At 40.6% G+C, this 12,345-nt stretch overlaps 2 protein-coding genes across 7 annotated transcripts in view; one reads left to right on the top strand and one right to left on the bottom strand.

Moving 5' to 3' along the window:
* The window catches only part of ARFIP1 (ADP ribosylation factor interacting protein 1), a 40,581-nt gene extending 30,430 nt beyond the window's left edge, over positions 1-10,151 (bottom strand). For 3 of the 6 annotated variants that reach the window (XM_040065188.2, XM_040065189.2, XM_040065191.2), the window contains exons 1-3: positions 10,012-10,151; positions 5,704-5,783; positions 1,762-1,863 (exon numbers count right to left, since the gene is read on the bottom strand). In XM_040065188.2, coding sequence (XP_039921122.1) covers positions 1,762-1,863; positions 5,704-5,781 — 180 coding nt within the window. In that variant the 5' untranslated portion in view covers positions 5,782-5,783; positions 10,012-10,151. Of the gene's footprint in view, positions 1-1,761; positions 1,864-5,703; positions 5,812-10,011 lie in introns of those variants that run through there. The other 3 variants (XM_040065190.2, XM_040065193.2, XM_040065186.1) reach the window with 2 other exon arrangements.
* Positions 10,152-10,220: 69 nt separating this feature from the next.
* Positions 10,221-11,906, top strand: TIGD4 (tigger transposable element derived 4). Its single transcript, XM_040065387.2, has one exon. It carries the CDS (start codon positions 10,221-10,223, stop codon positions 11,904-11,906), a length of 1,686 nt encoding a protein of 561 aa, XP_039921321.2.
* The last annotated feature ends 439 nt before the right edge of the window (positions 11,907-12,345 follow it).

The raw sequence follows: 12,345 nt of genomic DNA, 5'->3' as shown, positions 1-12,345 counted from the left end.
AAACATACAATCACAGCTGCTCAAGTCTTGGTGCAAAATATCTGCAGAAGACCAAAAAATAAACAAGTAGTATTTTATTCTTTATATCTGAATTGTACAGCATCTAGATGATTATTTCCCTGATCATAAAAATAAGGAAGCAGGAAATTAAAATAACCTCATTCCCCAGCTTCCCAAGAAGGTGCAATCAAAAGCAGCATACTGGAGTGCTCTAAACTTTACTGTGGTCACATACTCTTACCGAGCACTGTGGTAACAGTACAAACTAGAGTGGTCATGGTTTCTTGTCCCTTTCTTAAGTGACCTCATAAAAACAAGTACTTGGCTTGTACTGGTAGTAGTACAAGTACCAGTACTTGGCTTGGCCTACAACATTTCCATAAGTTGCAGGAAAAAAGACCCCAAAAGTTTTGTGGTGCAATGCATATTGCTTTAGGTTAAAGCAAAAAATTACCTGGCAAGCAAAAAAAGAGAAAGCATGGCATTAAGCATTAGAAATAACAAACATGAAGCAAGATGAATAGAAGCTAAATATTAGAATTTGAGACTAACAGATTAGTAAACAGACCTAGATGTTAATTCCAAGAAGTTTATTTTCTCTGTTTTGTTTATAAGAAGCCGTGATTATCACGTATTTTGACTTCAGGTCACACATGCAGGTGTGAACTTGTACAAGACAGTTCAAAAAAATAATTGAAGTGCACTTCTTCATTGATCTCAGAATAAGCACTGCGAAAATAATTACAGCAAGTTCAAATATGCTTGCAGAGTACAGGTTTTTCTGCAATGTGACCAAAGATTTGACCCATTTTTGTCGAAGTAGAAGTTTCAAAATATAGTTGACTCCAAGCCAGCAAAACGATTAGCATGCAGGAAAAATCTACTCCAACTTTCACATATGGCTGTAGGCGAAAACCACCTTAAAATTCCAGCTTTGCATTTTCCCTGAGCAAGGGCCCTAATGCAGTCACCAAGAGCGCGAGTTCCACTTGCTGTACATAAATGTTGCATGCCCTGCACTGCAGAAGCAATCACTATGTAAGGAAAAGGTAACTTAGATAGCAGTCAAGTCACAGCAGCAGCAAGGTCATCAAGCTTCAAATTTCTGTTTCCCTACTTTGAGGTGAACCCAAATTCCCTACCACTTCAAGATGCATTTCCCAAGCTTGTCTCCCTAAACATACATCTTTCTAGAAATGCAGTTTTAACTTTATTTCATTAAACGCTCTATTAACTTTTACATTATGTCACTGGCAGATCTTAGTTGAACAACAAATCTCATGAAGGTTTCCCCCCTCTAATCAGCATTTTAGTAAAACAGAATAAAATGTTGAAGTTCTGCTGAGTAATTTCATTTAAGAATAATTCTGCACTGTAAGTCGGTACGGAACTATTAAAAATCAAGAGCTTTCCTTAAAACCTAAGCCTCAGCAGATATCAAATAAACGCGGACAATGAACTGGCCTCCGCATTTCCAAAGGAGAACCCGAATCAAAGGCGCTGTGCCCCAGCGCCCCCTGCTGGACACCCGAACGGAGCCGAGGGGGAGGAGCTCCGCTTCGGGCCCGCGAACGCCACAGAGTCACCGCGGCACGCAACAACGCCGCGTTTCGTCAACTCTGACAATCCTCTGCCAGCTACAGAGGAGTTTTCTCAGTAAACCGCTAGAAAACTATGTCAAGTGAAGTCTGCTACGCAACGAATGGTAACTGCAGCATTTCTGATAATAGTACCACGGCAGACAGCGAAGAAAATTCTGACCCTGTTAAAGCTGTGTTCATGAGAATCTTCCAGCTGTCCATTGCTAGTCACAGGAATTTCTGCCGCTGAGTTTTTGGGAGATTCTTGAGCCATTGCACTTTCCTGTAAAAAGAAACAGATTGGAGTTTGTCTTACATATCCAATGAGTAATCCATATGAAAATATTTGATGTATGGGTTTCATAACAGTTGATTTGATTTCAAACTCCAACTGGAAATACTCTGATCTACTCAGTCTGTATATGTTTATTTAATCACATCATTGAATCACAATAATACTCTAGCACAGCTCAGCCAGTAGTAATTTAAAGTTTCCAGATCTAAGAAGAAAGGCAAACTAAAATTTAACCCATGGGCTTTGGGGGAGTAAAACACAAATTAGGTGTGGGCTCCAACATGCATACTTGAGCCTTAGAGTAGTTTCTGCATCTCAAATTATAATGAGCATGGCTAAAAAAAAAATGTATTATCTATTCATAAACAATAAATACTAGAGAAGAGCAGAATGTTTAATCATATGTTACAAGACAAGCAATAAATCCAAACTTTGAAATAGTTTCAGTTGCTTCTTATTTTCCCATAATATAGTGCCACCTTCTGACCAAACTGTTGGTATGCAACTCTCGTGAAGTCAACAGCAGCAAACCTGATGTGAAATGCAGAAGCGCCAAAAGAACTCGAAAGTATCAAGAGAATTCAGGATCCCAAGTTAGTTTCAAATGCATCATGAACAGCAGCAGCAGCTGTGAAAGCACTGCTTTCAAGTACGAGCTAAGGTATAGCCTAGAAGAGAAATTCCCAGAAGAACTGCACATCATTTATAAGCACCTGAAGGCAGAACGGCAGCTTAACACTCCAAAATTAAGAGGAAGTGAAAATTTCATCCCTTTCAAAAAGTTACTCCTAACTCTGCAAGGCAGCTTCATCAGTCATCTACAGTGTAAACAGTAGAAAAACCAACACACCACCGAGGCAGTGTTTGTTCACTTACATAAAAGTTGTCTGAAGTCCTCAAACCAGCCCGTACACTTACACTACACTGGCAAGACAAGGTGCACCATCAATGGGTACTTGAGAACAGCTACCCTCCCACCCTTAAAGTTCTTGTATCATCAAACTGAACCAGCTCTTTTCAGCCCAAGGGTCAGGGAGAGGCCCAGCCTGAGCTCAGGATCTGAAGGAGGATCAGCTTCTCCAACCACACGTGAAGCTTTACAGAGTATGAATATAACACAAAGATTTTACTGGTACTTAACTGAGCATCACTTGTATCATTCTTAACTGGAACATCTTCTGTTGTACCCCACTGCTAATATTTCTTCCATTTTCACATATCACCGCTTCATTCACATTCGTGAGCCTGATTTCCTTTATCAGTTTTGAGGCCTCTCAAGACTTTTTCTAACCAGTCACTGTCTGTGGGCTCCAGTAAATGTGCTTCTACTGAAGCACACTGAAAGGTCTGTGCTTATCTTAAGAGTACTTTTAAAACAGTAATTTGTTTCATTTCATAGAATATACAATATCTCAAGTTGTAAGGGACCCATAAGGATCATCAAGTCAAACTCCCTGCTCCTGACAGAGTGTTGCTATACAACATCATTATACTAAATGTCTTAGTTACCTGCCACATTACATTTTGATTTGGGAAATCTGTCCAATAGCTCAAGTTTCTTAAGCTTGCTCTTAATCTCACATGTGCTTAAGCTCTAAGACACTTCTACTTGATATGGTCAAGTGAGGTATTTTTCAAAATGCTTGGCCTGTCACAGCTACTTGCACAGTACAGAAGCATTAGCATAGGCCATGTTCTGTTCTGTTCACAGCTATTTTTGCTCTTCTTTCTGCAGATTATCAGAGAACACAGTGCAAAGGGAAAGTCCTCTACTATCAAGGGGCGCTTTGCTAGGGATCACAAACAAAGCTGCATCTCTAATTAAAAGAAAAACAAATACTTGACTTAGGTGTTTTTCAACAAGAATCTCAAATAATTTTGCAAATATCGACACTGATATATTTTTATGCTTTTATTCAGAGATAAACATGCTCAATGCATATGCACACATCTCTAATAAATAAAAATTCATCAGCTTCTCTGCACAACTAGAAGCAATTCACCTATTTTTTGGCATTCCTACTTGAGTCAGACCTATGTATCTAGTTCAGAGAAAGCAAAAAATTACTTGCTTGGTAATGGAATGTTAGTTCCACACTATGACTGAACTACAGCAATTTCCCCTTGCTGAAAAGGGGACATTCCACCACACTACTTTTCCAGTGTCTACTGTGAACCACACGGTGCCTCACCTCCCCAACACTCACCTGACTACAGTCACCACACACAACTCACTAGCCTGGCAGAAGACCCTTTCACCAGGTTAATTTTCCAGCTTCAGTGAGTTGAATCAGTTTGCAATGAGGTCAGACAAGCACCAAAGCCATGAAATGAGCAGCTGAAAAGGGGAAGTAGGATAAACTGCTAATTTAACTCAGACATAACAAGAAACTACCATTTCCATTGTAATCAACAGTTTAAGCTTGCATTGCTGTCAAGAACCAGTCCTTGCTCTTCTCCCTCAACTCTTCCCCCCAGCAGCTTTCATCATCCTTTCACCTCCTTCCTGAGCCAGAACGAGGTATTTGTAGAGCAAACAAGATTCTGGAAACACTGCAGATCAAAAGAAAGTGACCTGTGCTCAGAAAGAGAATGGGTAATTTTTCCACTCCCATCAATTCTCCAAAGCAGGCACACCTCCAACACTTGTGCCTATCAAACAGAGCAGTAATGCAGTAAAGAAACTACTGAGAACAAAGGACTGGCCACAGCATCAGCTTACTCCAGCAGTGGACTATCTCAAAATACTTACTCTGACTATAGGCTACTGCCAAATCCAGCAGCCATTTCTCTTTACCTCTGGATGTGTGTTGCTGTAACTTCACACAATCATGGTAACTGATTTAAGAGAAAATTAAACCACCAAACCACAGCAGCATTTCTGGTGAAATAGGGTGTATGATTGCTGAATCAAGTGTCTCTTTGGCAAGTGTAGCCCACAGCTGACTTAAACTTAAGCATACAAAGTAACTGATTCTTCAGAAGAAAATTTATCATATGTATAAACAACCTAAAGTAAATCTGAGTAAGTTGCTAAATTTGTATTGATGTATTAAGCATGAATGACGTAAGCACCAGAGGAAAATTCTGCATTTCAGATACACGTTTTATTTTGAAAAAACCAGAATCATCCTTCAGTAACAATCAGCATTTTCTTTGTACACCTGTGTTTACAAATATCAGATTTGGAAATATGCTAAATAGACCGCTATTCTGTTTTTAATGAAAGTTTAAAAACAATTCACTGTCACTGAAACTCCAATAGTGATAAAGTCAGCATTATGTTTTTTCATTTTTACTCTAGAACAGTCATGAAAATGTTGACTCTTTTTCTGAAAGAGCATCCCAAACACACCTGGTTAGCTAAATAATAGTGGGAACCTTAGGAATTTGCTCATAATTCAAATATGTCACAGACTTCTCCATAGAGAAGGTGCAAGCTGTATCTGCCCTCAGAGAAAAAAAAGATTCACTCTTTCAGCAGCAGATAGACTATCTTGTTATAGTGAGGTTACACAAAGTTTGATGCCTTTTAAATACCAACCCTTTCTTCCTGCAATATTCACACAGATTCTACCATACCTAAATCTATTCAACCTACAAAACAAATACTGCAGCACAGCAACAGGCTACTGGCTGAAGTAATCCTTCACTATGAATTAACTGGACTGCTCTTAATGGTGTCTCAAAGCCAACCCCACCCATTCAAGTTGCTGTGCATGAACTCCACATACTAACAGCACTGTGCTATGTATAGCAGAATTTTTGGGAATCTGAAACTTGTTAGGATTGGTTGATTTTACACTAATATAACTATCACCCAATCACCTCAGAGCCAGACTGGACCTCTTCTGCAGACCGATGAGACTCATCAAGTGTTGTGGATTCACTGCTGTGTTCTGACATACCTGAAAACCAAATAGGTTTGGCATGCATTAATTGAAGTGAAAGGAGTTGGATGTGGCACCTCACAGAAACCAAAGCAGGCTCTCAGAAAACATTTTTTTTACAAGTTCTGCTAAAGCGCTGTGAAACCTCCTTCCTTTGATGGTAACCAGGTCTTTAGCTCTCCAAAAATCTAAGAGAGATTAATAATTGAGTCTAGTGTAAGCTTCCGCTGCCAAAGCAACCTTTCCCCACAGACAACTAAGCTTGCAACACAAAACCCTGGAAGTCAAACAAGGTTCTTCAGCTGAGATATATATATACTGCCACCTGCAACAATACACTAACTTTATCCTACCACTGCAAAGATCACCATTTTGTTAAGACATAAGAGTTACCCAAACATTGCAAGATTATATTGATGCTAAGCCACTGAAACTTATTAAGCTGTTAAATCTGTTGTGTTTACTAGAAACAGAATCCCTTTCATTTTAGCATCAAAAATATCTCAGCTGCAGAGGCAAAGAAAGTTGTTAACACTGAGCACATGCAGAAGAAATCAACTCTGTGAATACGGTGATCATGAAAGATGAATTACATACACAATTTTAGCTTAAGTGAGAAAAGTATCTAAACTTGATCTAAACTTGATCTAAATTTGGTTCCAAATAGCTGGTAACTACAGGTGACACCGCAATTCACTCAGCTGTTTGAGAGGAGGAGACAACCAATCATTAAAAATTAATCAATCTGCCAGTACTGCATATAATCACACATGACTTCAGTTCATCAAGTCTTGCACCATTTCATACATGTTCAGACACATACCAGATTAAGAAAAATTACAGAGATTGCTATTTGTGTTTATATTGTATTTCAAATCCCTGAGCTATAAAACACTCTAATTAAAACAAATAATTAATAAGGTAAGCAGCTCACATAGCAAGGGAAATAAAGTAAGGACACAAAAGCTGAGAAACTGAATCACCTAGATCATCTAGATAATTTTACACTGGATAAACTATTACTTTATTTTGGAAAACCAAATACATAAAATAAGAGATTTTCTCCAGAAAAACAGTTGGATTTTCTAGGATCAATTTAAAATTCCCTTTGGGGTAATTAAGAAAGAAGTTTAACATCCTTATATAGCTTTCTTAATTTTTCAAGTTTCTTTTGAACGTGGAAGACTTTACAGCAGAGATGCTGTCTGCCCACATGGTCCTATCCAAACTCTGCTTGTGGCTGAAAACAACCTCTGTGCTTAACAGCTTATTTCTGAGTAGCTAAAACAATTACATTACAGAATAGGAAAATAAGTGTGATTTTCTTGCCCTACTTGTTAAACAAAAAGCTAAATTCATCTTGTAGTAGAGCCTTCATTAAGACAATCTGTTCTTCAGTTCTACCACATCAGTGTTCCTGGAATTATATTTATACATCACATACAAGCCTGTGTACTGTGGTAACACTGTTCTTAACTATTAAATGCTACAGGCAAAACTATTTTTGATAGATTTAAGAACTTTTGATAGATTTAAAGAACCTAGGGCCAAGAATCATCTCACAAATCCATGTAAAAAACACTGCATTAAAGCAAATAATTAATTTTTTAAAACCCAAATGAATTTACCATTTGTGTTACAACACCCCTCCATGATCAATTTTTTGTAGTGCTCTTTTCCTACAAGTAGTGCTAACAGTTTAAACACAGGTCTGCAGGATCACAGTGACCAACTTTAAAACACGAGAAGGAGAAAAAATGTAAAGGTGGCTTTCATAAAAAGTGCAACTGCACATTCAAATTTAACTACAGAACTTCCTGATCAAATTTAACTACAGAACTTCCTGATTACTGCTTCTACAGGGAAAAAAAAAAAAGGGATGTAAACATCAAATATTGGATGCAAGGATAAAAACTTTCTACACCTTCACCAAGATTCAGAAGTGAAGACACTCATGTGAAAATTGTGGTAAGACATCTACATCCATATATCATTTAAGGTTCCACTATAGAAATGCATACAGACTTTGGCATCTCTGTAGTTCCTGCAGGTGCCAGACAAAGGGCTGCCCTTTTAAGAGGCTGCTAGTTCCCCGTACAGGACGGATTGTGTTATCCAGGGCTTGGTTTGTTTCTTCACTAAAGCAGTCACAACTTTCAAACACATTAGGTAACTGGTGTACCAGGACATTTGCTACCACCTGCTGCAATAGAACAGCTCAAAAAAATTCTACTTGGAAAAAACACGCTTGATCCATATTCTGACAAGAACTGAAACCCTGTCCATATCACTCCTGCCCTTCTGGGTTCTCTTTTACCCCACTATACCAATTCTGCAAATCCACACAAATAATGCACCGCAGCAGAAGACACCGACTAGACTAAGAATCACACCCCCCATGTTGAAGCTACCCTTACATGCATATTGGATTACAGCCTCAGTAATTTTAAGTTTTGCTCACCATAAATAAAACCACATGATTTTTGAGTCCTGAGGATTTATATATCACTTCTTCAACTGGCAAAGTAAAAAGGAAAACAAAGCAAGAACTTACAAACAACATAGTAAGCTTCCTCTAGGATGGAGACATAAAGAGACATTTAACTGTTTATAATTAATGGTTATTAGAGCATGCTTATGTGCTTTTCATAAAAAAGGCAATTTCATATTTGCTTATTCATGAAAATATGAAGTAAATGTCATCAACAATAAATTAATTTTGAATAAGGAGTATATTCTTCACATACTTACATCACTTAAATAAATGATTGATGGTCTCAGAAATAAGAACCATGGGATTGTCAACAATCAGATCTGCTTTTCTAAGCAAGATGCACTGGTTCCTTCACTTACTTTTCTCCTAAATTAATAGCCAATAAGGCAACAGCAAGATATCTTCCATCTAAAATGAAGTTTATTACACACTTTTATTGTTGTCTTATTACTTAACTGCACAAAGAATGTAAATTTTTGTAACACTGCACAAAATCACAGTGCTGGTGGATGCTTTCCAAATTTCAATTTCTAACTAAGAACACTTTCACCAATTCTTGTCAAGATAAGGATCAAACAATTTTTAAAAAAGACCGTAAAGAACTGTATTAAACACTTCCTGCTGCAATCACACCATAGTTTCTTCTTAATGCTCTTGAATTTCCTGGCTGCTCCACTTGCAAGATCTAATTATGCTTGGGAGTTAGAAGACATGATGGAGACGAAGATCGGAGAACAGGGCTGCTGCTGACTTTCGCACTCCATGCTACGGCAACCCAGCCCCAAACACTTTAATGCTCTGCTGGTCTCCAGATTAGCTAAGACATGGGCTCCCATTACGGTTTCAACTTCTACCAAATCAGAAAAAAACAGCTGATCAAGCTACTGCCTCAGCTTCCAGCTTTTCCAATCTAACACTCTTGTGTGTTTCTTATTCCTGACATTTTAACTGTGTGTGTACATACACACACACATATATACATAAACATACACACGATTCAGAAAGTTTTGGAGCTGCACTGATCAAATAAGATCCTTCTGCAGCCCTGCAAAAAGAACCCTTCTGTTATCTCCTCTAGATAATCAACTCTTGGGTAACAGAGCCACCAACTGCAAAGTGATAACTCCTTGCTGCTTTTTCCACCAAGCATAAAAAGCACACGTGAGAAACTGAAACTATATCCTGGGCTTGATGTTCAGAATGATCCCCTCCAAAGACTTTCACGCAAGATGAAAAGCTATTAGGGGGTTTCTGTTAAAAACAACCTATTAGAGAGGTACTATTAGAAGTACTGGAGAAACTGCCTCTAGTTTGGAGACAATACCACATGAAACACCTGCTTGTCACACAACACCACAGAGCTTCCATGCTTTAAGAACAGCAAGCAAAACACAAATTGGCACACTTGAAACAGTAATTGCCAGGGTGTGGAATAACTCCCAGGGGCACAAAATTTACACAGCATCTACAGTTTTCTTCCTCCACCAACGCACAGCTTCCCTGTCTCTCTCGTGGCACCCGCCTGCCCCCGAGCTCGGGCGCTGCCCTCCCTGTCCGGCCGCCCAGCACCCCCGGAGCGGGGCGTACGAGCCGCGCCGACCCCGACCCGCGGGCACCGCCGGTGCCTCCCGGGGAAGCGCGGCCGCTCCCGCGGGGTGACACGTCGGACGGGACGGAGCGGGAAGCGCGGCCCGGCCCTCCCCGAACCCGGGCCCAGCGGCTGCCCCGGCCCGGCCCGGCCCGGCCCCTCACCTGCCGGCGACGCCGCTGCGGCCCCAGGGGCGTCGTGCTGCGGGGGACGGGAGGGCAGGACGGAGGGAGGGAAGGGGAGACGGAGGAGGCCGGGCGGGGCAGCGCCGGCGGCCCCTCTCAAGCTTTATTTTCTTCCTTCCCCGGTGGCAGCAGGAGCCGGAAGCGCCGGGCCGGAAAGGGGATGACGGCGGCGGCCTCTCTAGGCCGTCATGTCTATGGTCGCAGCCATGGCAACCACCGCCAGCACCGCCCGGGAGGCTGCTCCGGCCCCGTCGAGCGCCCGGGGGATCGGCCGGGAAAGCGGCACAGAAGGAGCCTGCCCGGCTGTGGGCGCGGATGAGCGCTCCTGGGAGACGCTGCTCGGTGCCATGGCAGAGGCTCTGCCCGAACACACAGTGAGGAGGAAAAAAAGCATATCTATCGAGGAGAAAATTGACATCATAAGCGCTGTGGAGAGCGGCAAGAAAAAGGCGGACATTGCAGCTAAATATGGCATCAAGAGGAACTCCCTGTCTTCGATTATGAAGAATAAGGAAAAAGTTTTGGAAGCCTTTGAAACTTTACGGTTTGATCCTAAAAGGAAAAGACTGAGGACTGCTTTTTATGCCGACCTGGAGGAGGCATTGATGAAGTGGTACAGAATTGCGCAATGCTTGAATGTGCCGGTCAATGGCCCTATGTTGCGCCTTAAGGCGAATGATTTTGCCCAGAAGCTTGGACACGGTGATTTTAAATGCAGCAATGGCTGGCTCGATCGTTTCAAGTCGAGGTATGGTTTAGTTTTCAGAGCTCAGCCCGTAGAAGCAGCTGCTGCTCCTACAGTGTCTGATCCAACTCTTTGGTACCAAAATGTGCTCCTTTCTTATTTAAATGATTATCAGCCAAAAAATGTGTTTTACGTACAGGAGACTGGGTTGTTTTATCAGATGTTACCACATAACAGGTTTGCATTTAAAGGGGAAATTTGTTCTGTAGGTAAACAAAGCAAAGAGAGCGTCACTGTAGTGGTGGGTACAAATATGGATGGCTCTGAGAAACTTCCACTGCTCATTATAGGGAAAAGTAAAAGTCCACGCTCTTTCAAAGATGTGAAATCGCTGCCAGTGGATTATGAAGCAAATGATAGGGCATGCATGACCTCAGGACTCTTTGAACAGTGGATGAATAAACTCGATAACAGATTTCAAGCACAGCAGCGCCAAGTGGTTATTCTTGTTGATTCTCTCCCAGCTCACACAGAAGTAAAGAACCTGAAGTCTGTCAAATTAGTATTCTTTCCTCCAGACTCTTCTTCATATATAGCTATGAAAGAAAGGATTATCAGAAGTCTGAAGGTTAAATACAGGCACTGTCTCATCAAGAGATTTGTTGACTGTGTAGAACGTAATAAAGAGTTTATGCTGACCCTTCTTGATGCAATTGAGATGCTGTACCTGTGCTGGAGGGAAGTAACACCAGAGATGATTGTAAAAAGTTACAATGGAGCAACTTTCAAATTAGAAACTGAGACAAATGATAATGACAATGAGGTTGAAAGTGATTTTGATTTGATTGCACATGCACGGGCAGCTGGAATAGAGTTTCCAGAAGGTTTGTCTTTGGAAGAGTATGCAGCTCTAGATGATGGCTTGGTAACTTATGAAGTGCCCACAAATAATGAAAGGACGTGTGCCAAAGAAAGTGCATCAGATAAAACTGAGACATTTGTTGGTGATGAAGATAAGGAAGAAGGTGATCGACTTCAGGGAGCTGAACAGCTTTTACCCTCCAAAAATGAGGCTTTGAGTGCTTTAGATACCCTTCGAAAGTTTCTCAGAAGTCAGGACACAGATGATTCTCTTTACGATTCCCTAGCTGACTTGGAGAATTTTATTCAATGTGTAACATGTGAATAAATATCTTAGCAAAGTGGGAAAGCATGTAATTGGACAAAAAAGAAAATAAATTAAAATATATATATATATAATCAAAGATAGTTTAGTAAACAAGCATTGCTGAAATGTTCTTTGGTATGTTTTGCTCAGGTGCCTAGATGAACATAACAACACTATGAAAAAGGGCTATGAACTGAAGTTTTCCACAAAATCAGGAGCAAATAACACATACTTGAGGCGGAGAGAGGGGGTAAGCTGAACCCTTAAAATGCTAACTGTAATAAGTACAGTGGAAGCAAGAGAAATTCTTTGTGCAGTTTGGTGGACTCAGGATAAACTGTTGACCACTGGGAATTCTTTCTTCAAGAAGAGACTAGCACTTCTACACATCAATAATTTCACCAGTGGTTTTGGGGTTTTGACAGTAGAGTAGTAAATATTTATGACCTTGGTGCTTTTG

Source organism: Hirundo rustica, chromosome 5, assembly GCF_015227805.2.
Source record: "Hirundo rustica isolate bHirRus1 chromosome 5, bHirRus1.pri.v3, whole genome shotgun sequence".
Classification (NCBI taxonomy): domain Eukaryota; kingdom Metazoa; phylum Chordata; class Aves; order Passeriformes; family Hirundinidae; genus Hirundo; species Hirundo rustica.
Note: the sequence above shows the minus strand (reverse complement) of the source record. Positions and strands in the feature narration are given on the sequence as shown.